At 39.0% G+C, this 25,390-nt stretch overlaps 1 protein-coding gene across 1 annotated transcript in view; it reads left to right on the top strand.

The window, feature by feature from the left end:
• The window catches only part of TMX4 (thioredoxin related transmembrane protein 4), a 50,967-nt gene that overhangs the window by 10,485 nt on the left and 15,092 nt on the right, over nucleotides 1–25,390 (top strand). Inside the window, exons 2-5 of the mRNA XM_036824560.1 lie at nucleotides 3,931–4,046; nucleotides 12,784–12,829; nucleotides 14,502–14,630; nucleotides 21,810–21,855. Coding sequence (XP_036680455.1) covers nucleotides 3,931–4,046; nucleotides 12,784–12,829; nucleotides 14,502–14,630; nucleotides 21,810–21,855 — 337 coding nt within the window. The remainder of the gene's footprint in view (nucleotides 1–3,930; nucleotides 4,047–12,783; nucleotides 12,830–14,501; nucleotides 14,631–21,809; nucleotides 21,856–25,390) is intronic.

The raw sequence follows: 25,390 nt of genomic DNA, 5'->3' as shown, positions 1-25,390 counted from the left end.
TGTAATTCATTTCTAATCTCATAGCGTTGTGGTCAGAAAAGATGCTTGATATGATTTCAATTTTCTTAAATTTACTGAGGCTTGATTTGTGACCCAAGATGTGATCTATCCTGGAGAATGTTCCGTGCGCACTTGAGAAGAACGTGTAATCTGCTGTTTTTGGATGGAATGTCCTATATATATCAATTAAATCTATCTGGTCTATTGTGTCATTTAAAGCTTCTGTTTCCTTATTTATTTTCATTTTGGATGATCTGTCCATTGGTGTAAGTGAAGTGTTAAAGTCCCCCACTATTATTGTGTTACTGTCGATTTCCTCTTTTATAGCTGTTAGCAGTTGCCTTATGTATTGAGGTGCTCCTATGTTGGGTGCATATATATTTATAATGTTATATCTTCTTCTTGGATTGATCCCTGGATCATTATGTAGTGTCCTTCCTTGTCTCTTGTAACATTCTTTATTTTAAAGTCTATTTTATCTGATATGAGTATAGCTACTCCAGCTTTCTTTTGATTTCCATTTGCATGGAATATCTTTTTCCATCCCCTCACTTTCAGTCTGTATGTGTCCCTAGGTCTAAAGTGGGTCTCTTGTAGACAGCATATATATGGGTCTTGTTTTTGTATCCATTCAGCCAGTCTATGTCTTTTGGTTGGGGCATTTAATCCATTCACGTTTAAGGTAATTATCGATATGTATGTTCCTATGACCATTTTCTTAATTGTTTTGGGTTTGTTTTTGTAGGTCCTTTTCTTCTCTTGTGTTTCCCACTTAGAGAAGTTCCTTTAGCATTTGTTGTAGAGCTGGTTTGGTGGTGCTGAATTCTCTTAGCTTTTGCTTGTCTGCAAAGCTTTTGATTTCTCCATCAAATCTAAATGAGATCCTTGCCAGGTAGAGTAATCTTGGTTGTAGGTTCTTCCCTTTCATCACTTTAAGTATATCATGCCACTCCCTTCTGGCTTGCAGAGTTTCTGCTGAGAAATCAGCTGTTAACCTTATGGGAGTTCCCTTGTATGTTATTTGTCGTTTTTCCCTTGCTGCTTTCAATAATTTTTCTTTGTCTTTAATTTTTGCCACTTTGATTACTATGTGTCTCGGCGTGTTTCTCCTTGGGTTTATTCTGTATGGGACTCTCTGCGCTTCCTGGACTTGGGTGGCTATTTCCTTTCCCATGTTAGGGAAGTTTTCGACTATAATCTCTTCAAATATTTTCTCTGGTCCTTTCTCTCTCTCTTCTCCTTCTGGGACCCCTATAATGCGAATGTTGTTGTGTTTAATGTTGTCCCAGAGGTCTCTTAGGCTGTCTTCATTTCTTTTCATTCTTTTTTCTTTAGTCTGTTCCGCAGCAGTGAATTCCACCATTCTGTCTTCCAGGTCACTTATCCGTTCTTCTGCCTCAGTTATTCTGCTATTGATTCCTTCTAGTGTAGTTTTCATTTCAGTTATTGTATTGGTCATCTCTGTTTGTTTGTTCTTTAATTCTTCTAGGTCTTTGTTAATCATTTCTTGCATCTTCTCAATCTTTGCCTCCATTCTTATTCCAAGGTCCTGGATCATCTTCACTATCATTATTCTGAATTCTTTTTCTGGAAGGTTGCCTATCTCCACTTCATTTAGTTGTTTTTCTGGGGTTTTTTCTTGTTCCTTCATCTGGTACATAGCCCTCTGCCTTTTCATCTTCTCTATCTTTCTGTAACTGTGGTTTTTGGTCCACAGGCTGCAGGATTATAGTTTTTCTTGCTTCTGTTGTCTGCCCTCTGGTTGTTGAGGCTATCTAAGAGGCTTGATGGGAGGCTCTGGTGGTGGGTAGAGCTGACTGTTGCTGTGGCGGTCAGAGCTCAGTAAAACCTTAATCCACTTGACTGTTGATGGGTGGGGCTGGGTTCCCTCCCTGTTGGTTGTTTTGCCTGAGGCAACCCAACACTGGAGCCTACCTGTGCTCTTTGGTGGGGTTAATGGCAGACTCTGGGAGGGCTCACGCCAAGGAGAACTTCCCAGAACCTCTGCTGCCAGTGTCCTTATCCCCACGGTGAAACAGAGCCACCACTCGCCTCTGCAGGAGACCCCCCAACACCAGCAGGTAGGTCTGGTTCAGTCTCCCCCAGGGTCACTGCTCCTTCCCCTGGGTCCCGATGCACACATTACTTTGTGTGTGCCCTCCAAGAGTGGGGTCTCTGTTTCCCCCAGTCCTGTCAAAGTCCTGCAATCAATTCCCACTAGGCTTCAAAGTCTGATTCTCTAGGAATTCCTCCTCCCGTTGCCGGACCCCCAGGTTGGGAAGCCTGACGTGGGGCTCAGAACCTTCACTCCAGTGGGTGGACTTCTGTGGTATAAGTGTTCGCCAGTCTGTGAGTCACCCACCCAGCAGTTATGGGATTTGATTTTACTCTGATTGCGCCCCTCCTACCGTCTCACTGTGGCTTCTCCTCTGTCCTTGGACGTGGGGTATCCTCCTTGGTGAAGTCCAGGGTCTTCCTGTCAATGATTGTCCAGCAGCCAGTTGTGATTCTGGTGCTCTCGCAAGAGGGAGTGAGAGCATGTCCTTCTACTCCGCCATCTTGGTTAATCTCCCCCTCTGCAAACATTTATTGGGCACTTATTGTATACCAGGATGTACTTTGCCTTGGAAATGTAGGGATACAAGTGTTTATAGAAAAATCCACATTCAAAGATGTCATGTCAGCAGATTGTTCTCGGACCATGTTCTCTGGTCCATGTCTCCTGGACCTCAGGGATTGGACAGTGAGCTATAATGGGAAGATTAATGACCTTTTAGAATGATCTTGGAATTGGCTATACTAGTCTTTTTTAAAGATAGAGCTAGAGAGGGCCAGCCTTCCACCTCTTCTCTTTGCTTCCATCGTATTCTTCCCTGATCCATTATCCACAGAACTGCTGGGTGAGTTTTACAAAATGTGAATCTGATCATAATTCTCTTACCTCTTTAGGGCTAACCCTGGAGCTTCAGATAGAGTGCTAACTCTTTATACAACTTTATTTAAATGCTCAGTACTCTGCACCTTCACACATATTGTTCTCTCTGCTTAGATTAGAACATTCCTTGATCCCTCTCTGACTGTTTCTTCTCCTTTAGATCTTAGTACAGTTGCTCCTTTCTCTTTGGGCCCTTCTGAGATCACCCAGCGTCTGTGTCTCTATAGCATCTTTTCTATACTCACATTTGCCACCTGGTTTGTAATTACCTCTTTGGACTGTATACTCCCTAAGGAGAGGAGGCACATTTGTCTTGTTCACAGCTGTAGCCTCAGCTTCTTGGTTGGTGCTCAGTTCATGTTTATTGAATGAAAAAAATTAATGTAAAAAGCAGAGTTCTGATTGAAGACACAGGTTCTTCTAATTCTTAAGTGTCAAGTAGAGTTGGTTTAGCCTATAGCTTCTGCTTTCTTTCTCGAAATGTTTCAGAACTGCCCGGATCTTTGGAAATGACTCATTCTTGGGGACCCACTAGCAGATCTTGTGGTCTTTGCTCATCAGATTTGTAGCTTTGATGGATTTGAAACTGGTTTGGCTAGTTTAGGGGCACCCTTGTGAAAATTGTTCTCCTTTAGTAGCACTTTCAAAACAGTGTTCACCCTCAAATATCAAAAACTATCTGGAAGGTGATAAAATTTGGGTTGATTGTAGCAATAACATTGAAATAAAATACTTTTAAGTATTACAGTAATTTGTGAAAAATCTTAAACTTTGGCTAATTTTTTCCCAGGGAATTGATATTCATAATATTTATATTAAATTCTAGGAGGGAAATGTGCTTCTGTTTTTCTTTGTCTAATGACTTTGGGAAAACTTGCATTTGTGTCTCCCTTTAGTTAAGAATTTATTTTGTCAGTTTAAATACTCTATTTCTCTATTTTGTTTTACAGATATTTTTCATGTATGTATATTGATTATCTATTATTCTTTTATAGTTATGCCCCTTGGTGTCCATCCTGTCAGCAGACTGATTCAGAATGGGAGACTTTTGCAAAGAATGGTGAAATACTTCAGATCAGTGTGGGGAAGGTGGATGTCATTCAAGAACCAGGTACTATAAATGTTGAACATTAAATGCAAAAGTTAGTTGCTTTTAATTTTAATTTTTTCAAGCATGCAGAAAAGTTGGAAGACTAGAATATTGATTACCCATGAACTAACCACCTAAAATCAAGATAATATTTTAGCATATCTGCATCTGTCTGTGTTTGTATTTACACATACATATGTGTATATATTTTTTTTTTTGCTAAGTCATTTGAAAATAAGTTGCAGACATCATGAGACTTCACTCTTCAATACTTCAGCATATGAAAATCTCCCTAATTATTTCCCACATGACTTTTTATAGTTTTTTAAACCAGGATCCAATCATGGTTCACCAATTACATTTGGTTGTTATGTGTTTTTCATCTTTGTCAATCTAGAATAGTCCTCCATTTTTTCTATGCCATTGTTATTCTGAAGAGAACAGGCCAAGGATTTGCCTAGATGTTTCCTTATGGTGACATTTAACTTGTTCTTATATTTTCTGTAAACTTGAACTTCAGTGTAAAGGCATGATTTGGATTAGACATTCATGGAAAGGTGATGCTGTGACTTTATATTGTATCCCATCATAAGACATGTACTGTCACTATTAGTGATGTTGAATTTGATCATTTGGTTAAGGTGATGACACTAAACATCTCAATTATAAAGAAAAGACCCCACTTTGTAGCTGGAAAGTAATCTGTGGGGTGATACTTTGGGCTTTTAAGATCTGTGATGATCTTACCTGAATCAAATATTTTATTAAGAGCTCCAGAATGGTAAATTTCTAATTCTGTCACCATCTACATTTATTAGTTGTTAATGATATAATTTTTCAAAAGAGGGAGATAAAGGAGACTTTAATTCTGAAAAGATACACACAATAAATTTGTATTTATAGTTTAAAAATAACTTTGTGTAACTTTGTGTATTATATATAAATTGAGAAAAGTTGGGCTTTTATTATTTAAATCTCAAATTTGACTATTTTGAAACTTTATAAGTAATTGTTTTCCTATCTACATTTAATTTCTACCTATTGCATCCTTTCACAAGGGGGTAAAAGATGGTAGGTGTGGAAATGTAGCTATTCCTTCTCTGTAATAACTGTGAGTTCAATAAACACAAAATAACGAATTACCAGTTACTGGGACAACAAAATGAATGGTGTCCATTAAGATCTATGTGTTGACAAACCCATGGAGAGAGATTTCTATTACAAGCCATGAGTACTCAAGCCTGCACCTTTTTAAGCATTTAAAACAAAACCACTTCTGCCTATCTGCTATTTAGAGATGGACAATTATAGTTATTAGTTCATGATTTGGGCTATTATAATTAGTTTTCCTGCTTGGAGGTCAAATCATTGCAATGACATATCTGTGGTAAACTTGTTTTTGTGTTTTTAATCGTTTGAGTCCAATGAAATCAGGTTAATTTGTGGGCACCAGACACATTTTATGATGAGTTTCTTAGAAATGCAGCTGGCCTATTCCCATTTCAGCTTTTTGGCATACCTGCCGTGAATTCACAGCATGATTTGAATTAAACGAATTAAACAGTTAGCTTTGTGATGGATTCACAGATCTAAAGTCTAACTGAATACTGTCTTTCCTCCTAAAATGTAGACTTATAAACTATTTTTCCATTGTGAATGGATGAAATGCTTTTTCGATAATGAAGTAGGAGAAATTGATTATGACAAAATATTTTAAAAGCAAATTTATCATTGACTCATAGTATTTATATAAGTATAAAACCTAAGAAGAAGAAAAAAAGTCTTTGGTCTGATGTCCTATGAAAATAGTGAAGAAACAAAGTCCAAAAAACAAAATGTGGTTGTTTTGTGTCTCAGTTTTTTTAAAGTAGAGGCTCTAGAATTCTTTTAAATGATAACAACTGAAAACCTGTAACTGATAAGTAAAAATTAGGAGCCAAAATTCTACACACATGACTGAGTGGCCTAGAGAATATTTCACTTTAGATTATACTATTTTATGTTTATAATTTTACTTTAAATTACAAACCTAATGCTTTCAAATAATATTTTAATAGCATTTAGAAATAATATGTTTATGCAGCCAATTTTTGTGTTGATACCATGCACCAGACCCTGTTCTGGATAGCAGTGATACAGACGAATGATGCAGGTAAATAATGGTGCAGGTGAATAAGGAAGAAAAGACCTGGCTCCTCATTGAGCTTACATTCTAGTGAAGGGGATAAACAATCACAAAAGAAAAATGGGAAATAATGTCTGGTGGTAGTAAGGGCTATGATGAAAAAGAAAGCAGGGTAAAAATGTAGAAAATGGTGGGAGCCACTATTTTAATAGGATGTCCAGGGAAGGGCTGTTTGACTGTAGGTCTTGACAAATTAAGGAAATGAATTTCAACAAGGTTTAGGGGAGGAGCATTCCAGGCAGAGCAAACAGCATGTGCAGGTAGGAGTACTTGGCTTATTTGAGAAACAATATGATAGCCAGTGGGGTCCTTGAGACAAATGGGGCTGGAGAAGGAGCTAGGGACCAGACCATTTAGGCTGTTGTTGGCCATGGCAAGGAGTTTAGGTTTTATACCAAGTATGATAGATAGGAAGCTAGTGGAAGGTTTTGAGCACGGGAGTGACATGATTTGATTCATATTTTAAAAGTATTTATTTGGCTGTGTGAAAAATTGTCTGTAGGAGGTCGGAAGTGTAAGCAAGAAGAGAAGTTCAGAGGTTAATGCAGTAGCCCAGAGTGGAGAGGATGGTGGCTTGGACTAGTTGCAGCAGTGGTAAGTGGCTGGATTGGAGATACGACATTTGGGTGGAATATCCTAAAGGATTTCCCAGTAGATTGGTTGTAGCACTTGGTGAAAAGAAAGAAGATGGAGGAGACTGAAGGAGGATCAGGTTTGGGACAGGGTTTAAGTTCAAGATGTTTGATAGAAATCTGAATAGAGGTGAGCTAGAGATAGGCATTTAAGGATCATCAGTGTAGATGGTATTTGAAGCAAAGGGACGAATTGAGATTACCTAGGGAGTGTGTGCAGAGAAGTGTTCTGAGGATTGAGAACTGGGGCATTCCAACATTTAGAAGAAAAGAAGTTCCAGCAGCAGGAAAGGAGAAGCCAGTGAAGCAGGAAGGAGATGGAGAAGTAGGGGGTCCTGAAAGCTGAATGAAGAGAACATGTCTTATGTGGCAAACCTCTGGGGCAGCTTGTCCCTATTCTTGGAAGCTATTTAAGTATTTACTTCATTTTTGCAAAATCTTACCTACTGAATGAGTGGGAAACCGTCGAAATGATATTATTTTCCCCATGGCTGAGCTCTTTACTAGATATTTCTGTATACAGATTGATATTTGGATACAGATCTGCATTACTGTATCTTTCATCAGGGCTGCTGTGCACAGGAATGCTAGTAAGGGATAATTTCATTCCTTTTTTAAGAAGAAGGGAAAGCAAGAATTTTTGAGGTGTTCATGCATACTCTTTAGTTATGCCTGTAACTCTTCCATTGGTATATCTAATAAGAGATTTTTTAGGTATTTGAAATAGAAAATAAGATTTCAGGATTATAAAGACACTGCATTTTTACAGCTGAGATGTAGAAGTCAAGGAGAGCACAGGCCTTAGATTAGATTGCATTATATTGCCTGTTTAATACTGCATAGGCCAGATGATGTTTCAGTTGAGTTGACTTTGGAAAATTAAATTTAATGAGTATATACTTGAACCTTCTGTTGCATGCGGATGAGCTTAGTTGTCCAAGACAGGAAAAGAGCAGCTGCTCAGAGAACGCCCATGGCTGTTGCACTAGATGAGAGGTAAACCAGACCCCTACCATGGCCAAGAATAACTGTTGTCTTTAAAGCCACTAATTTATTATAGAAGACAATTTAGTTTACTGTACTTTAGTTAGTGTTGATATTTTAATTTTATAAGTGTAAAACTTAGTCTTTTGTATTCTATTATACTGACAACTTTATTTCAATTTCAAAGGTAAGGTTAGTTCTACTTTTTTTTTTTAATTGTTTTCCTTCTACTTCTGTCTTTGGTGATAATAACTAACATTGCAGAATATTACTCAGCCATAAAAAAGAATGAAATTGGGTCATTTGTAGAGACGTGGATGGACCTAGAGAGTGTTATACAGAGTGAAGTAAGTCAGAAAGAGAAAAGCAAGTATCGTATAGTAACTCATATATGTGGAATCTAGAAAAATGGTATAGATGATCTTATTTGCAAGGCAGAAATAGAGACACAGACGTAGAGAACAAATGTATGGATACCAAGGGGGAAAGGGGTGGGGAGAGAGGAATTGGGAGACACATATACGTTATTGATACTATGTATAAAACAGACAACTGCTGGGAACATACTGTAAAGCACAGGGAACTCTGCCTAATGCACGGTGGTAACCTAAATGGGAGGGAAGTATGAAAGGGAGGGGATATCGGTATGTGTATGGCTGATTCATTTTTTCTGCAGTGTAGGCTAACACAACATTGTAAAGCAACCATACTCTAATAAAAATTAATTAAAAAAAATAATAACTAACATTTAGTAAGCATTTACTTCAGCCTGTAATTGTGTTAAGCACTTACATACATTTTAGCTTCATTACAATCCTAGGAAGAGCAAACTATTTATATATTATTACTCATAAAACTGAGGCTCAGAGAGGTTAAGTAACATTCCTAAAATAGCACAGCTAATATATGATAGAACAAAAGCTGGTAGCTGTCCCCATTTTCTTAATATTAAATTTAAATAATTTCTGTTGTGCTTTTGCATATGAAATTAGTTCCCTGCCATAAATTTTATTTCTCTAATCTTTAATTCTTCTTTTTCTTTTGCTATATGTGTTTAAGATAAGCTTGCTAATAAGAAATTAAAAATTTTTCTGCATTTTGGATTAATGCCATTTTATGCTGCAGTGCAGTCTTCATTTTAAAGTGGATGTTACCCTTAAAGTATAAAAGGTACTGTAGAAATTTTGGGAGACCTTGCAGTCAAACTTTGTCTCTTTAAGTATTTGAGGTGTGCTTGTTTCTTCCATACTTTCTGAAGTTTGTGTCAGTGAACCATTATGCAAACCTTGAAATGAGCTGCTGCCCTGTTATAATTCTTTAAGATCCATACTTGTTTTTAAATCGTAAAGCCACAACCTCACATGGTGCTTCTCTGTTCCAGGGTGGTCATGGTTTAACTTTTCAGATGATGAAAGTCTCCCTTAACATTTCATAGTATCAGTATTAAAAGTTAGAAGACATTCATATCAAAAACTATAAATTTCTTAAACCCTTTAATGTAGCCATTTGGGGAACAAGTGTGCTGTTGTACCGTCTAGCCTGAATGAGAAAGATGCAGAAATCTCAGAGACCATCCATCACTGTGTTTCTTTTTTATTTTTGCATTGATTTTCATGGGTACATTTATTTATAAAATTTTAAGTTATGTTACCCAAAATAAGGCACAATTTCCAAAGCACTTAAGACTAAATTAGTGTTTGTTACATCCTCTTATTTTATTCTAACTTTGAATCAGAGATTTAAATAAAGAAATTAATAGCATTTATTTAGTGCTTATATATCAGACCCTGTTTTCTATGTGCTACATAAATATAAAATCACTTAATACTACAATACTGCAAGATAGAAATTGTGATGCCCGTTTATAATAAGAAAACTAAAGCCCAGAGAGTTTAAATTAACTGTCTCGTATTAAAAACTAATAAGAGACAGAAGTGGAGTTTAACCCCAGGTAAGCTGGCTTATGAATCTGGAAATTCATATTGTATAATTTAATGTGTTTTATGAACTACTTTTTTTTTTTTTATACAGCAGGTTTTTATTAGTTATCTATTTTATACGTATTAGTGTATATATGTCAATCCTGATCTCCCAATTCATCCCACCACCACCCCCGCCCCCCAGTTTCCCTCCTTGGTGTCCATACATTTGTTCTCTACATCTATGTCTCTATTTCTGCCTTGCAAATGGTTCATCTGTACCATTTTTCTAGATTCCACATATATGCGTTAATATACGATATTATTCTCTTTCTGACTTACTTCTCTCTGTATGACGGTATCTAGGTCCATCCATGTCTCTACAAATGACCCAATTTCGTTCCTTTTTATGGCTGAGTAATATTCCATTGTATATATATACCACATCTTCTTTGTCCATTCGTGTGTCGATGGGCATTTAGGTTGCTTCCATGAGCTGGCTATTGTAAATAGTGCTGCAGTGAACACTGGGGTACATGTGTCTTTTTGAATTATGGTTTTCTCTGGGTATATGCCCAGTAGTGGGATTGCTGGATCATATGGTAATTCTATTTTTAGTTTTTTAAGGAACCTCCATACTGTTCTCCATAGTGGCTGTATCAATTTACATTCTCACCAACAGTGCAAGAGGGTTCCCTTCTCTCCACACTCTCTCCAGCATTTGTTGTTTGTAGATTTTCTGATGATTCCCATTCTAACTGGTGTGAGGTGATACCTCATTGTAGTTTTGGTTTGCATTTCTCTAATAATTAGTGATGTTGAGCAGCTTTTCATGTGCCTCTTGGTCATCTGTATGTCTTCTTCGGAGAAATGTCTATTTAGGTCTCCTGCCCATTTTTGGATTGGGTTGTTTGTTTTTTTAATATTGAGCTGCATGAGCTGCTTGTATATTTTGGAGATTAATCCTTTGTCCGTTGATTCGTTTGCAAATATTTTCTCCCATTCTGAGGGTTGTCTTTTCGTTTTATGAACTACTTTTAAGATTTTGTATAATTTAATGTTTTATGAACGACTTTTAAGATTTATTTATTTTTTATTTACTGCCATGGCCAATGATGACCAAGATCACATGAAGGATTTTGAAGAACAAGTTAAAAATACTGCTTTCAGTGATACCTAACATTTATTAGGAATCCTATTTATTCTGATAAAAATAAAATCTAAATAGAAACTTGAGGTAGTGATGGGATGCTATTTGTCTGTTCATTCTACTTTAAAAGGACATATAAACAAAGCATAATTCCTTAATACTGTAACTCCTTAGATAAAATTTTTGAATGGTCATAAGAATCTCTAGCTAGGAGAGAAATGAGATGAAACTGTTTGCAATAATTATTTTAAGCTTAAAGCATATAATAGTTTAGGATTACCAATGCTTTTTCCCCTAGTAATTTAGCATTGGAAATTTATTAAAAGATACCCTTGTTCCCCTGCTGGGCTGTATTTCCAAACAACATTAGAGGTGAACATGCTTGTTAAACCCTCAGTGGACTTCTCAGGTCACATGTGTTTTTGTAACTGCCAGTACAACCTTTTTTTGTTTTTCCCCCAGATGTACAATGATAAGTGTATGTAGTAAATGTTTCTTTTTGTAAATTGATTTTTATTTCCTTCAGAATACTATCTTTTCTTTTAAGTGCCATAGGGATGTTTTAGAGTCTACTTTGTTTGATATCAGAAAAAAATAGTAATTGTTTTTTGGGAAGACTCATCATTAATTAATAAATTATTATACTGAATATAGATTTAACTTATAGAATGGGTATAAGCAAATTTCCCGTGTTATTAAAAGTAAAGCTTCAGTGTTTCAAATTGCAAGCGAGACAGGAGAGATGTAAAATTTGAGCCACTTTATTTGAATAGCTATTTGATTTTGTCCAGATTGTTCTTCAGTGGGAAAAGCAGAAGTGCTGAGAAAGGTGAAAATAATGTCTCATTTTTCCACGCTGGCCAGAGAGGGCCTTCAGCTTTGCTTCTCTTTGCCAGAACCAGGCTTACTCACTTTTGGTGCCCACATAAATGTTATTTATTTGTAAACATTTATAGAGCATTATGCTCATTACTCCTATATCATTCAGGTTTTTGTTGCATGCCCCTTTTCTTAATATCATCTATCTCTGTTTGTAGTCATGGTTGTGATTATTTTGATTAAGTTTTTCCCTCTGCCACTAGACTGTACCTGTTTTTGTTTATTTGTATCTTGAATAGTTATCACAGTCCCTGGAACAAAGAAGGCGCTTAGTAAATATTTGCTGAGTGACTAAGGGTTTTCTTTATCTTTGTCTTCACGTGTACCTGGCATAACAATTGATATGTAGTTAGTGTTCAGTAAAGGTTTGCCAAGACAAATTGAAAAAAATCTATTTAATGTACATAGAATCCCTTGACAGTACTTGCAATTTTATAAATGTGCAAAGATTATACATAACTTATTATTTCGTATTCCTTATTATTTTTTAAATGTATGACTGATGTAATAATACCTATTATTATTTATTGAGTCCTTTACTATGTGCTACGCACTTGATATAATGATCTAATATAACTTAAGAACAATTCAGTTAGGCTTTTATATCCCCATTTTACAGATGAGGTAACCAAGACTCAGAAAGGTTAAGTAATGTATCTAAGGACACAAAGCTAGTAAATGGAGAATTTAGTTGTTTAACCCAGATTGCATGTCTCTAAAACCTATCCTTTCAGCCACCATATAATTCTAAGTATTACACAAGCCAGAAAACTCCAGTTTAAAACATCGAAGATAAGCAAGTTGTATGTCAGTTACAAGAAAGTATTAGGTAAATAAAAATGGGTAAAAATTTATTTTAAAAAAATATTAAATGTGATTCAGTAATGGGAAAGATTTTACTAATGTGGTTGTAAGAACAAGCTCAAGGCTGCTTGTTCTTGCACCTTAAGTTAGGTGCTTGGTTTAGTCTGAGTTTGACTTGTAACTTTTTTGTCTATGCTTCTTGTAGGTTTGAGTGGCCGCTTCTTTGTCACTACACTCCCAGCATTTTTTCAGTAAGTTCAAATAATTTTCTGGTTTTGCAAAGATTAGAAATAAGTAGATGTGTACCAGTATTCTAAGTTGTTTTCCATAACTGTCACTCATTCAGCTTAGCATTTGAAGGGAGAAAGACTGGTCTGCACTGAATGATAGTGATTAGAAGAGAGGGATGCTCGGGGTGCTGCAGAGAAAGGAACCTAATTTCAGGTAGCAAATAGGTGAGGAGGTCAAAGAAGATTTTTCTGATGATGTAAAAGATGGGATGATTTTTAATAGATAGGAAGGAATAGGTTAAGCAGGCAAGGTAGAGAAGGCCTTTCCAGATAGAGGATGTATCATGGAAAAGCCCAGGAGAAAAGGAGATACCTTCAGAGAACTGTAACTAGTTCTCTGTGGCTGGCCCATGGGATACAGCTGGATCATCCTGGGTGATGGGGCTAGAGAGGCTTAGGTAGTGGGGGCGGGGGGGGGAAGGAGAAAGACAGGGATGGATTCCGGAGATACTTAGGAGATGGGATCATTGGAACTGGTGATTGATTAGTCATAAGGAAGAAGGAGCCTGTGATGACTTACCAACGGGCCATTCTTAACTAGTGAAAGCTTTTGAGGAGCCGTTAGAATAAGGTGAAGTTTGGAAGATAGAGGCCAGAATAGAGAAGATAATGTGAAGGGTTTATGCTAATTCCAAATGGGGAAGTTTAGGTGATAGTTTGATGTCAGGATCTAAAGCTCTTAAGAAAGATCTAGGCTAGAGATACATACTGGGGTTTAGATAACAGTAGAAATATAGACAATGAGAAATAGATACAATGGGAAGAGAAGCAGGTCAAGGATAGAACCTGAGTTGACCACCATTAGGACATCTGCGAAGGAAAACAGGGAGTGTGGAACTGAGAAGGGATGGACAGAGTAGTGGGAAGAAGTCCAGAGAGCTCATGTCATAAAGGCCAAGGGAAGGGAGGAAGGAAGGGGGGCTCAGTAGTGGACAGTGCCAATGACACACCCCGGAAAAATGGCAGAAAAGTGCTCCGTGGATACGGTGCTTAAGAGTCATTGGAGACCTCCAATATGAGCAGTTTCCATGGAGTCATGAAAGCAGGACCCCCGAGTGCAGGAGTATTGAATGAGTAATGTAAGAGGAGAAGATGGCAAGTGTAGACTCCTCCTCTAGGAAGCTTGACTGGCAAGAAAGGGAGAGGGAGGGAAGACCAAAGGCGTATGTGAGACTAAGAGGCGTTTTGTTAATTTTCAGAGGAGGGACTTGGATGACATAGATTTGGAAATGTGGATACAATTTTTTTAAAACTTGATAACAATTGCTGTTTTGCTGCTATTAGAGAAAAATCGGAATAATTGGTAGCAAAAATAATAAAAAGTAACTTGGCAGATTAGACGGTGCCAAGGACTTTGCTTATAGTCTTTGCAGTTTATTACTGCACAAATTGTGCAGTAATAAAATAGAATATTTAATACTCTCTGTTTTGGAATTCCTCATTTGTACTAGATAAGTATTTATGCATGCTTTCTGACTTGTGCCTAACTATAATGTTTCTTTTTCTTCATTTGAGCCACGTTAAAATTCAGAGTGGAGTTCACATGTAAAACCAGTAGTTATTTTCATTTTCATTGTCTGTAATACTTGATATTTTAATGGATTTATTTTCTATTTGTTTTTATAATTTATAGTGCAAAAGATGGGATATTCCGCCGTTACCGTGGCCCAGGAGTCTACGAAGACCTGCAGAACTATATCTTAGAGAAGAAGTGGCGATCAGTTGAGCCTCTGACTGGCTGGAAATCCCCGGCTTCTCTAACGTAACTTGTTTTTTAATGACAAGGTGTTATTAATAGAACAGAAGGTCTCAACAACAATTAACAACCCATAGACCTTGACAGTCTGCATTTTTCTTCATATTCACTTCTGGTTACCCAGACTACACATGCCCATGCTTGGCCCATGTTGTGTTTCTGGTTTTGTGACTCACATACGTTTCATCTGGTTGTTAGGATACTGGGAACCCAGATTCAGGTGGGTTACACAAATCCTCTCCTCTAACTTTTGCACCATGTCACCTGTTTTCTCTTTACAAAATATGGTATTGAACACCATTTACCATCCTTCCTTCCTTATAAATTATTCATAAGATAGAGGAGCAACTGTTTCTTTTTTTTTTTTTTTTTTTTTTTTTAAATTTTATTTATTTATTTATTTATGGCTGTGTTGGGTCTTGGTTTCTGTGCGAGGGCTTTCTCTAGTTGCGGCAAGGGGTGGCCACTCTTCATCGCGGTGCGCGGGCCTCTCACTATCGCGGCCTCTCTTGTTGCGGAGCACAGGCTCCAGACGCGCAGGCTCAGTAGTTGTGGCTCACGGGCCTAGTTGCTCCGCGGCATGTGGGATCTTCCCAGACCAGGGCTCGAACCCGTGTCCCCTGCATTGGCAGGCAGATTCTCAACCACTGTGCCACCAGGGAAGCCCCCGCAACTGTTTCTTGAATTATAGTTCATGAAGGAATTGCTCATGTATCTGTGTGGAAAATAAGACTGATGGTGTCTTTGGCTGCCTAGCAGAATACTGCTGGGGTAACTTTTGGCCATAATGGCAAACTGTATAATGCTTGGTGAGACAGATAAGGCCAAGCCATAATAACTTTTTCACAGTTTTAATTTTGAATGAATTGTCATATTTGTAATTAATTTTATATTAGTATATTATAATAATATAATTATTAGTATAATTATTTTATATATTAGTATATATAAGTGTAAGGACTATCCCTGCTGAAATAGGGTCAAATCATGCCATATTTCAGGAGTAAGTAATCTGGTAGCATTTATAGGAAATACATGGCTTATTCTAAAAGCAGCTCACCTGTGGCATTTCATTCTGCAAATATGTGAGCACTGATTTTATGCAGATACTGTTCCAGGTGCTAGATGTTCAGCAGTGACCAAGACAGATGTGACTCCTCTGCTCTCCTGGGGTGACTTAAAGTAAGACAGATTAAGAAGAAAACTAAGGATGTAAAGAATCATAGTCTAGATAAGGACTGTTCAGAAAAAAACAAAAAACAAACCTTTACTAAGTCAGGGACTAACTGTGGGAGCGTGGCCCTGCATTAGATGGGGGCTAGGAGAGGTCGCTCTGAGGGGAGGACTGCAAGTGAGATCTAAAGACAGCATGGCCCAGCCAGGTGACGAGCAGGGGAGGAACGTTCCCAGGAACGGGTATAGCATCCGCACAGGCCCCAAATCGGAAAGAGCTTGGTGTGTTGAGGAGCAGAAAGGTGGCCAGTGAAAGGGAGGGAGAGTAGTGTAAACTGAGAAAGCGAGGAGGGCAGGAAGCAGGTCGTGCAGGCCTGTGGCCAGTGAGGAGCTGGGATGTCAGCAGCGCACGTGGTGAGCAGAGAGTGGGGAAGGCCGCGTGGAGAGGTGAGACAGGCAGAAGGCTGTCTCAGAGTCTAGCCCAGGGATGGTGGCAGTGCAGATCAGCGTGGTGGCAGTGGGGATGGAGAGAATGGGTGGATCCAAAATATGTTTTAAACATCTGCCCCACGTGCTGGAAGCCAGCTCGTGCCGGTGGCAGCACGCCCGCCACTCCACGTCCCACCGCGCCAGGCCCCTGCGGGGGTCATCGTGAGACAAGCTTGCCAAAATGGCCGCAGCCAGTTAAGGAGACTTTGAGGGAAATTTTGAGTCACTGGACCTTGCAGACCTTGCTAAAAAGAAGCCATGGTGGCGCAAGGTGTTTGGGTAGGAATCTGGGCCTTCAGCCGAGAAGTATAGCGTGGCAACCCCAGCTGTTAATTGGAGGTGTCACTGGATGGTGTACAGGTTTCATATTCCAGAAGGTTGGAAAGTGGGCTGGAAAAGGGACTGATCCACAGGATTTTTGAGACTTTATGAGTTCTGAGAATGTAGAAAACTTGGAATTAATTCTTAAACTTACAGGTGATCCTTTGAAAAATGTATGTTTTTCAGACCTTCCTTTTAAAATGTTTGCCTTTTAACTTATCTTGGGAATGATGTATTGAATTTGGAACTTGTAGCTACCAGTGGATGTGTGGCATTTTTAGGAATTCATCCATCTGCATTTTTCTCCTTATTATATTCTGGTAGTATTTTAAGGCAACATGTTATTTTGCTTGTAACATGTATAAATCATACACAAATCATAATGGTATGAGCCACTTTGTTCTATATTTTTGTACAAGAACTCAATTTTTTTTTTCACTTTTTATTATGGAAACTTTCAAACATACATAAAAGTACAGAAAATAGTACAATAAGCCCCATGTACCCTTTACCCACCTATAATGATCATCAAATTATAGCTTTTTTTAATCAATTGTTTTGAAACAGATACCAAATGTGTCATTTTATTATATTTTTGTATGTGTCTGTTAAAGGTAAGAACTCTTTTTAAACATCATAAATACAATGCCCTATTATTATACCCATCTGACCCCACCCAGACCAATGGAATGGGGGCTGCAAAACCTAACTGAAGTGCCTTGTGCCCCTTTGGGCTGCAGGTAGTGGGAGTGGCCTCTCTAGTGGGGTGGGGGTGGCCTTTCTCTCCCTGTGATTATTGGTGATGACAAAAATTAGCAGGTTGCTCTAAGCTGCTTTGGACGGGTTATAATAGATAATAGACTGAAATAAGATTCTGACTTCCTCCTGTGGGACGTGGTTGAGGTCAGCATTGCAGGTTGGCCTCATCCTGTTGCAGTGAGAATGGCCTTGAGTTTTGCCTGCTGAGCGGGGCCACCACTGGTGGCCGTGCAGAGTGGGTGCTGAGGTTGAACAGTGGCGGTGCTGTGGTGCACATCACTGGTGGCATTTAGGAGAGCCCCCTCAGGCACTCAGGGGAGCCTCTAAATGGAGACCCTGTTGCCAGCAGCTTTGCCTCAGGTGGTGAAGTGAGAGAGATTTCCCCCCAAAGAGCAGCTGCCACCCCTTCATGCAAAACTGAGATACCAGGGCCAGGCACCTGCACCCATGGGTGCTCTGTTTCCTTGTGACTGGCAAGGCCTCTTTAATGAGGCATGCATTTTTCTCCAGTACCTAGAATCCAATAATGTGCTGGGCCTCCTTAGTGATGGGGGCTGAAGACACAGCAGCTTTTCTTTGACTGACAGAGGGATTAAGCGTTTTCAGTCATCACTTTGACCGTGTTCGGGTTTCAGCTCCCCTTGCTCGGGGCTTCCCTACCTGTAGTTTGGCCTGGCCTGGAGAACCTCTGACAGCTGGTGGCCGGAGTGCCTGTGAGGCTTTTCTCTCTTTTCACTCCTCACCCCAGAGCTCCTTCTGTCCCCTCCTGGCATCCCTGCCACTCTGGGCCACCCTTTGACCCAGCCTCCCTCCTTATGATGGACCAGGTAAGATGGGAGCTATAATGCAGAGGAGAGGGAGAGGGATCCAGTGGCACTTTCACTTTCCGGCTGCTGCCCGCTCAGGGCCAACAAATAGATTCTCATGTCTTCAGTCTTGCTAAGGCTCTGTATCCTCATTGTTGACACGGTTTGAGCTTGAGCAGTCCCATTGTCATGAGCGTCACTGTCATTGTTATACAAACAAGACTTTCCTCCCGCTGCCCACCTGGGCCACTTGTCTGCTCCCGCCTCTCAACATTCAGCCTCAGGGACATTCATCAATAGGCAGGGGGCCGGGGGTGGGGGTGGGGGAAGGAGGAGCTTGACTGTCACACCTGGCCTACCAGCTGGGTGAGACCCCTCCTTACTGGACCTGGCAGGACACAGGACATGATTAAAAGGTGAATCTTACATAATTCTAGCTAACATGCCCTTGGGTTGGGTGCTTGTGGTTTTGAAGTGTGTAACTGTTGTAAAGATGTTCTCTCCATCATCCTTTTGTGTGACTTTTGCCAGAAAGATGGACATGACTGATGGTTGGGCTCTTATTTGAAACTTTTACTTTTGTGTAGTTTGGGAAATGCAGTAAATTTCTGGCTGGAAAAAATGGCTTAGGGATAGATTTGAAATATCTGAGTATCATTAGTATTTCATGCTGATGTCAGTTTCTTCTCTGAGGGAAACTTACTTGAGGCCACTTTTGGACCCCGTAGGCAAAATTAGGCTGCTGCCGTCTCTGCTCCCTCCACCAAATTATCAGCTTCATTTCTTTGTCGTGGATTCCAGGTCTGGGCCCTTCTTAATCACTTATACAATATTAGTGTGATCTCTTTGAGAATTGGGCAGAAAACATGCCTTATTCTGGACTCGATTTCCCAAAAATCATGCAGTGTGGCTTAACGTCTGTGATGTTGGATTCTTCTTAAGGAATTATGAGTTTCAAGAGCACTAGTTTTCTAGCGGAAACTGACAGTGTTGCAGTTTCTTCACATTTTCAGAGAACTGTAAAGCCAGCTTATTGACTCGCCAAAGCTCTACCTTTCTGAATTTGAAGTGGTAAGAAATGCCATTACTATGATTGAGAGCAGTGGTTCGCATCCTTGCTTGTCCAGGGGAATCACCTGTGGACTTTTGAAAACGACTGCCACCTGGCTGCCATCCTAGAGACTCTGATTACACTGGTACTGGTGGGGCAGCCTCGTGTGCCTGAGGAGCAGCCAAAGTTGGGAACCACTACAGACTTGGAAGCTGGCGCTAATAAAATTATAGTTCTGCTGTTAACAAGTGACTGCTGAACAGGCCATTAAAGCCTTTTAAATTAAGTGCCATACAACTTCAGATGCCTTCCGAATACCGAACATAAGTATAATATTACAGTTTATTAAATGTTATAGGAATCGTGTGGAGTGGATGCATGAAAGTAGCATGATGGCCGACCAGGGCCATTGTCATCAATAGATGTAAAACTCTTGGGCAGAAGATTGTGGGGTAATGGGTATTCGTATGGTGCCAACATATCACCCCACAAATGACCTACCCATTACCAAGGGAAAACTGCATTTCCACTGGAGAGGTCTGTCTCAATCACTGGTTAACCAGGTGATTAAACTTAGCATCACTCAGAGCCCACTTACAGCAGGCTTTTTAGTCTCTAAATGGAAGATGAGATCATAGTTTTCACTTTCGCAGCTCTTCCCTGAAGACTGAGATTCAGTGCTAATCTTGGCCTCTAATAAATAAAAAACACTTGGTAAATGTTAAGCTTCTTTGATGCCTCTTTTGTTTCCCAGTATGTCATAATAATAGCTAAGAAGAATAAGATTGAAATCATTGTCTGCTAATAGATGTTGAATTAAACTGAGACAGGACTGAGTTTAAAGATAGGAAGGAACAATTGTTTGAAGCTTTAGGAGCCCTAAAGAAAGGAGTATACCTGGAGAAAAAAAATAAAGCAGTCTGAAACTTGAGTAGTTAACTCAATAAAAATAACTGTGTAATAAAGCAAAGGAAAGCACACTCTTTGATCATGTAGTGATTGCTAATGTGAATCCAACACCACTATCAATTGATACTTTTAAATGAAATTTAGATTTGTATATGATGTAAATGTAGTTGTAAAATGTTTTAATCATTGTTTTACTATTAAAAATAAAATATGTTTTAAAGGTAGACTTTGCTCAGGTGAAGGAGAGGGAAGATTCATACACACACACACACACACACACATACACACACACACACACAAAACTCCTTGGTTTCTGGTTTGAGAACTTGATGGTCTTGGTACCAGTTACTGATTTGAGCAAGAGAAAATCAAGGGTTCAGTGTTGGACATGTAAAGTTTGAGATGCAGACTTCCTTGTAGAGCTGTCAAGTTGGATGCATGGAGCTGGGTCTCCATGGAGAATTCAGGAACACAAATACAAGGCATATAGATGGTATTTAAAGTTTTAGAAAGAAGGGGATCACCTAGAGAGAGAGAAAAAGAAAAGGGCTTGGGCCTGAGCCACAAGACACTCCAAAGTTAAGAAGTTGGGTAGAGAAGGAGTCAGCAACAGGAAATTGAAAATGAGTACCAGTGAGGCAGGAGGACAGGCGAGGGTACACAGTTTCCTAGAAGCCAAGTAAAAGGTGCTCAAGAAGGAGGGAATAGTCACTTGTGTCCCATGTTACCAAGGGGTTAAGGGAGATCAAGTCTGAGACAAAGACATTGAGTGAAGCAATGCGATGTCACTGTGGCCTTGACAAGGAGTGATAGTGCAGTAGTGGGGATGGAAGCCAGATTTGAATGGGTTAAAGATACGGTGAGGAAGAAGCAGCAGCAAGCGTAGGCTTCTCTTTGGAGAAGTTTGTGAAGCTAAGCTGAAGGGCCATCTGAGGTCCAGTGATGCTCTTTTCAAAAGATGAGAGAGGGTAGAACATGTTTTCATGCAGATGAAAATGATCCAGCAGAGAGGGAGAAATTGCTGATGCAGGAAATGGGATGACAGGAAAAACCAAGTCATTAGCAAGACAGAAGGGATGGGGTCCAAGGCACGAGTGGAGGGTTTGGACTGTGGTCAGGCAGGTAGACTTTCTCTGTTGCAATAGGAGAAGGTGGATGCAGTTGTACACCAGGCTCAGATTTGCTGCTGGGAAGATAAGAGAGATCACATAATGGCTTCTGATTTTGCAGTGACATTGACAAGGAGTGTTTGTTAGCTGAGAGTGCATGGGGAGGGGAGGGTGTGTAAAGTTTGAAGGGAGAGAAAAGGATATGAGCTATCATCTCAGGTAAGAGCCTAAAAGATTACAGTGGGACTGGGCCGTATTGAGGGCTCGCTGAGGTTTGTGGCTGTGAGGGGAGATCGTGATTTTTCCCCAGAGACATTCAGCTGCTCAGGGTTAGGGATTTTGCCAGGCATGCACCATGCAGGGAGAAAGGATCAGGGACTTGACCGTATTTGCAGCAGAGTAATTCAGATGGTGACCATGGGGTCTAAGCTCTGTAAGGATGGAAGTGAATCCAGGAGAGAGGGCAATGTATTGCAAGAAGTGGAGGAGTAGTCCTTGTGACTTGAATCTTGTGTTTGTTTTTTTTAATACTATACATCACCAGTGGTTCTCCTCTTTATTTTTTTAGGATGTCTGGAATGGCTGGTCTTTTTAGCATCTCTGGCAAGATATGGGTGAGTAAATATGCCCTTTATTATTATATTGGCAGAGGGGTTTTTTAAGAGTGAGAAGGTAGCTTCTAAATAATTGGAAAATAACACTTATAAATGGTTTTATAATTTCCGTTTTCTTTTTAAGCCACACAACTACTCTTACATGGGCTCACAGTGGAAATGTGTCTTTGTATCCTTCTAAGGACATAAATTGGACAGGGACCTGTAACTACTGTGTCAAAGTCATATTTTCTTAGATTGGTAATGAATCCTTTTAACAAAGCTGAAAGGGCTTATGTGGTTTCACTTCATCTTATTTTCCCATTGTTGTAATCTCCCTACAGATCAAAGATTTGTCAGGGATCAGCCAACTTGTGGGAGGGCCAGGCCGCCCTTTTTGGTAAATAAAGTTTTGTTGGAACACAGTCACATGCACTTATTACTTGTATTCTGTGACTGCTTTCACACTACAGTGGTAGAGATGAGTAATTGTGATGGAGATCATATGGCCCACAAGCCTAAAATATTTATGATGTGGCCCTTTAAGGAAGAGAGCCCCTGATATGTATGATTGTATCATTTCACTGAGTCCTTTCAGTGACTTAGAACTTATTTAGGTTAAAATGTTGAACTGTTACATAATCTTGAATGTATCACATAAGCTTTTGCTCCTCTTTACATGTAGAGTGAACTAATAAATCCTACCAGATTTGACAAAATTGCTGTGGAATTAAATATATATCCTTAAAGTATTTCAAAAGATCTTTAGAAGTGAGTCCCTGCCTATATTTGTCTTTTCTAAGCTATGATTATAGGTCATGCATCATATTTGGAACTTAATATTCAGGGAGCTCATGAAGACTCTCTGTTTTTCATGCATATTACTGTATGTTTAGGGAAATTTAAGAACAATTTTTTGTGTCCCAGTTTCTCAGTTGTATTACATTTCCTGCCTTGTGAGATACCTACTTTAGGGTTTTTTTTGTTTGTTTTTTAAAATAGAGAGAAAATTGGTGACTTAGATTCAGTCTTTTTTGGTTAAAATTTGTTAACTGTTTTTTTTTGACATTTGTATATCATATTAAACAATAACTAACATTTTTCCTCTTTTCAGATAGTTTGAGTTTCATATGGTTTTCTTCTGATATTTTCGTAATATTGGCAAGAAGTTTATTCAAAGGTTGAGAATTACGAATTGCAAACCAGGAACTGAGAGTAAGGGATTCAGCCTATTGCAGTATTTTGACACTATAGGTCAATGGAGTCATATATTCTGATAGCTATCTGAAAACCTTATAACCATATAACATCTAATCCAAGAGGATAATTTAATAAGTGTGAGGAATCATCATCAAGATCTTAGCACAGAACCTATTATAACTGCAGGTCAAGAGATGAATTTGTTCTGAGGGTTAAGAAGAGCTTAGATGGAAGCTGATTGTGACCTTCACACATTGTTAAAGAGTAGTTTTATTTTCAAAGATAGTACCAGGGAAGATAAATGATTGCTCAGACCTCTTATAGCTTGGCTGATAAACAAGGAGTTGCAATTTTTCATCATGTCATGCAAATGATTACAATGTGTGGCATTTGGAGCACATCGAGGCCAGGAGTTGATGTTTTATCTTTGTAGGCACAGTGCACAGCCTTGGGCAGCATGGATGGATTCTGTGTGGATGTACAGGACTGCAGAGAAAAGGCCATTTGGAGAATAGAATATGATCCATCTCTGAATAACCAATTAAGATGTTCTTATTAGGATTGAGAAGTAAAGTATATATGATATTTATATATTTTATATATATGTGTATTTAGACTTTCCAGATATTTTTAAAAAGAACAAAAAATACAATTTTATAAGATAAACTATAGAATTTGACACACAGCAATTGCATTTTACCTTCTATTAGGTCATTTTGTCTAATATTAATACCTTATTTTTTCTTTCTGGTTAATGCATACCTGGGATATTTTTTTCTACTTTCAACCTTTTTGTTGTTATGTTTTAAGTGACTCTTTTAAAAAGCATATAGCAAGAAGTAATTCTTTTCACTGATAAACTTAGTCCATTTATATTTATTGGGGTCACTAATACATTTGCCCTGATTGTAGATTGTGTGTGTATGTGTGGTGGGGGACGGGGTGGGGATGTACATGACTAAAAGAATGTAGATGGTAGGTTTGTAGGTTATTTTAGTCTCCTCATATGTGTACACATTACCTTAAATATCTATAATAGAAATCTGGTATTACCCTCTGTATCAGCATCTGGTTTCCCCAAGCCTCTTGACAAACTTTTGTAATTTCTTTTGTTCTTAGAAACCAGTCCCCAGCCTTTCATCAAATCTCTGGGAAGGGCTCTCACCACCTGTGTTTTCAGAATTCAGCCCTTGTCCTCTTATTCAGAGGGTATGATCTCTGGCCTGGTGTGACCCAGTTCTCGGCTATGCATCAGTCTCTGATTCCCACTGCAACCTCTAGGTATAGTTTGCCTTGTCCTTACAGAACTACTGATACTTACTGAGCCCGGTCTCCTAGCTGACCACCTGGCTGCTCAGTTAGCTTATTTAGCTGGTTCTTCTCCCGTGCCCAAGATCCTCACATCAATGTTGAGTATGTAATTGTGGGGAACATAATCTGTTTTTAACTCAAGTCTAGATAATATAAAACTGTAGTGCAAGTGTATTAACAGTGAACAGAAGAAACACAGCACTGGAACTAAAAGAATGTAAAGACTCTGAGGAAGAAGGTAAAAACAGGGAAGAAAGAAAGACGCAGAGGGGCTAATGCCAGTGAGGCAAGATTGTTGATGCCAATCCACAGTCTCTTTTACCATACTGAGGTTTTTGTGGATGCATAGACAGATAGGAGTCAGTCTTTTCTCAGCAACAGTGTCCCGTGGATGGGTTGCTAGTTAGATGTAGATACTTCCATAGGGAAAATTGCATATTATTAAGTGGGGGAAGAGATGACAAAGCAGTTTGTGTAGTGTTTTGTTTATATGGAGTTTGTGTGTATATAGGAAAATGCCTTAGGGAGAAATTAATCAGATATCAACAATGGTTACCTCTGATATTGAAATAGTGGCTGATTTTTTTAAATCTCTTTTTCTGTATTTCTAAGTTTTCTCTAATGAAAAAGAGAAAACAAAAAGAAGAGCAATGTCTAGAAGATCAGAGCCTACTGAACTAGTGATTCCTTAAAGTCCTTGAGTTTCTTCCTTAGGACTGAAGCCAGCTTGCTGGGTCTGGCATCCTGGAGATAAAAGCTGGTCCTCAGGATGCCAGGTCACCTGGTGATGACACCCACACAGCTGAGTTCTGATGAACTCAGGGATTTTGTTGGGTCTGAATTTGGCTTTCTTAACTCTGTATTGATCTCTCATATGTTCTTGCTTGAATAAACCCTTGAGGTGAGGAAGTTCCTTGAACAGCCTTATAAGCCAGGTCCTGTGAGTTCCCTGCTGTCACCTAGAATCCTAGGGATCCTTGATAGGTAATTTATACCACAGTGTAGGGCAAGAGTAGATAATCTGGAGGGTTCTTTCTGTCACCAA

Source organism: Balaenoptera musculus, chromosome 15, assembly GCF_009873245.2.
Source record: "Balaenoptera musculus isolate JJ_BM4_2016_0621 chromosome 15, mBalMus1.pri.v3, whole genome shotgun sequence".
Lineage (NCBI taxonomy): Eukaryota > Metazoa > Chordata > Mammalia > Artiodactyla > Balaenopteridae > Balaenoptera > Balaenoptera musculus.
The sequence above is the reverse complement of the archived record's forward strand: the minus strand, read 5'-3'. Positions and strand labels throughout refer to the sequence as shown.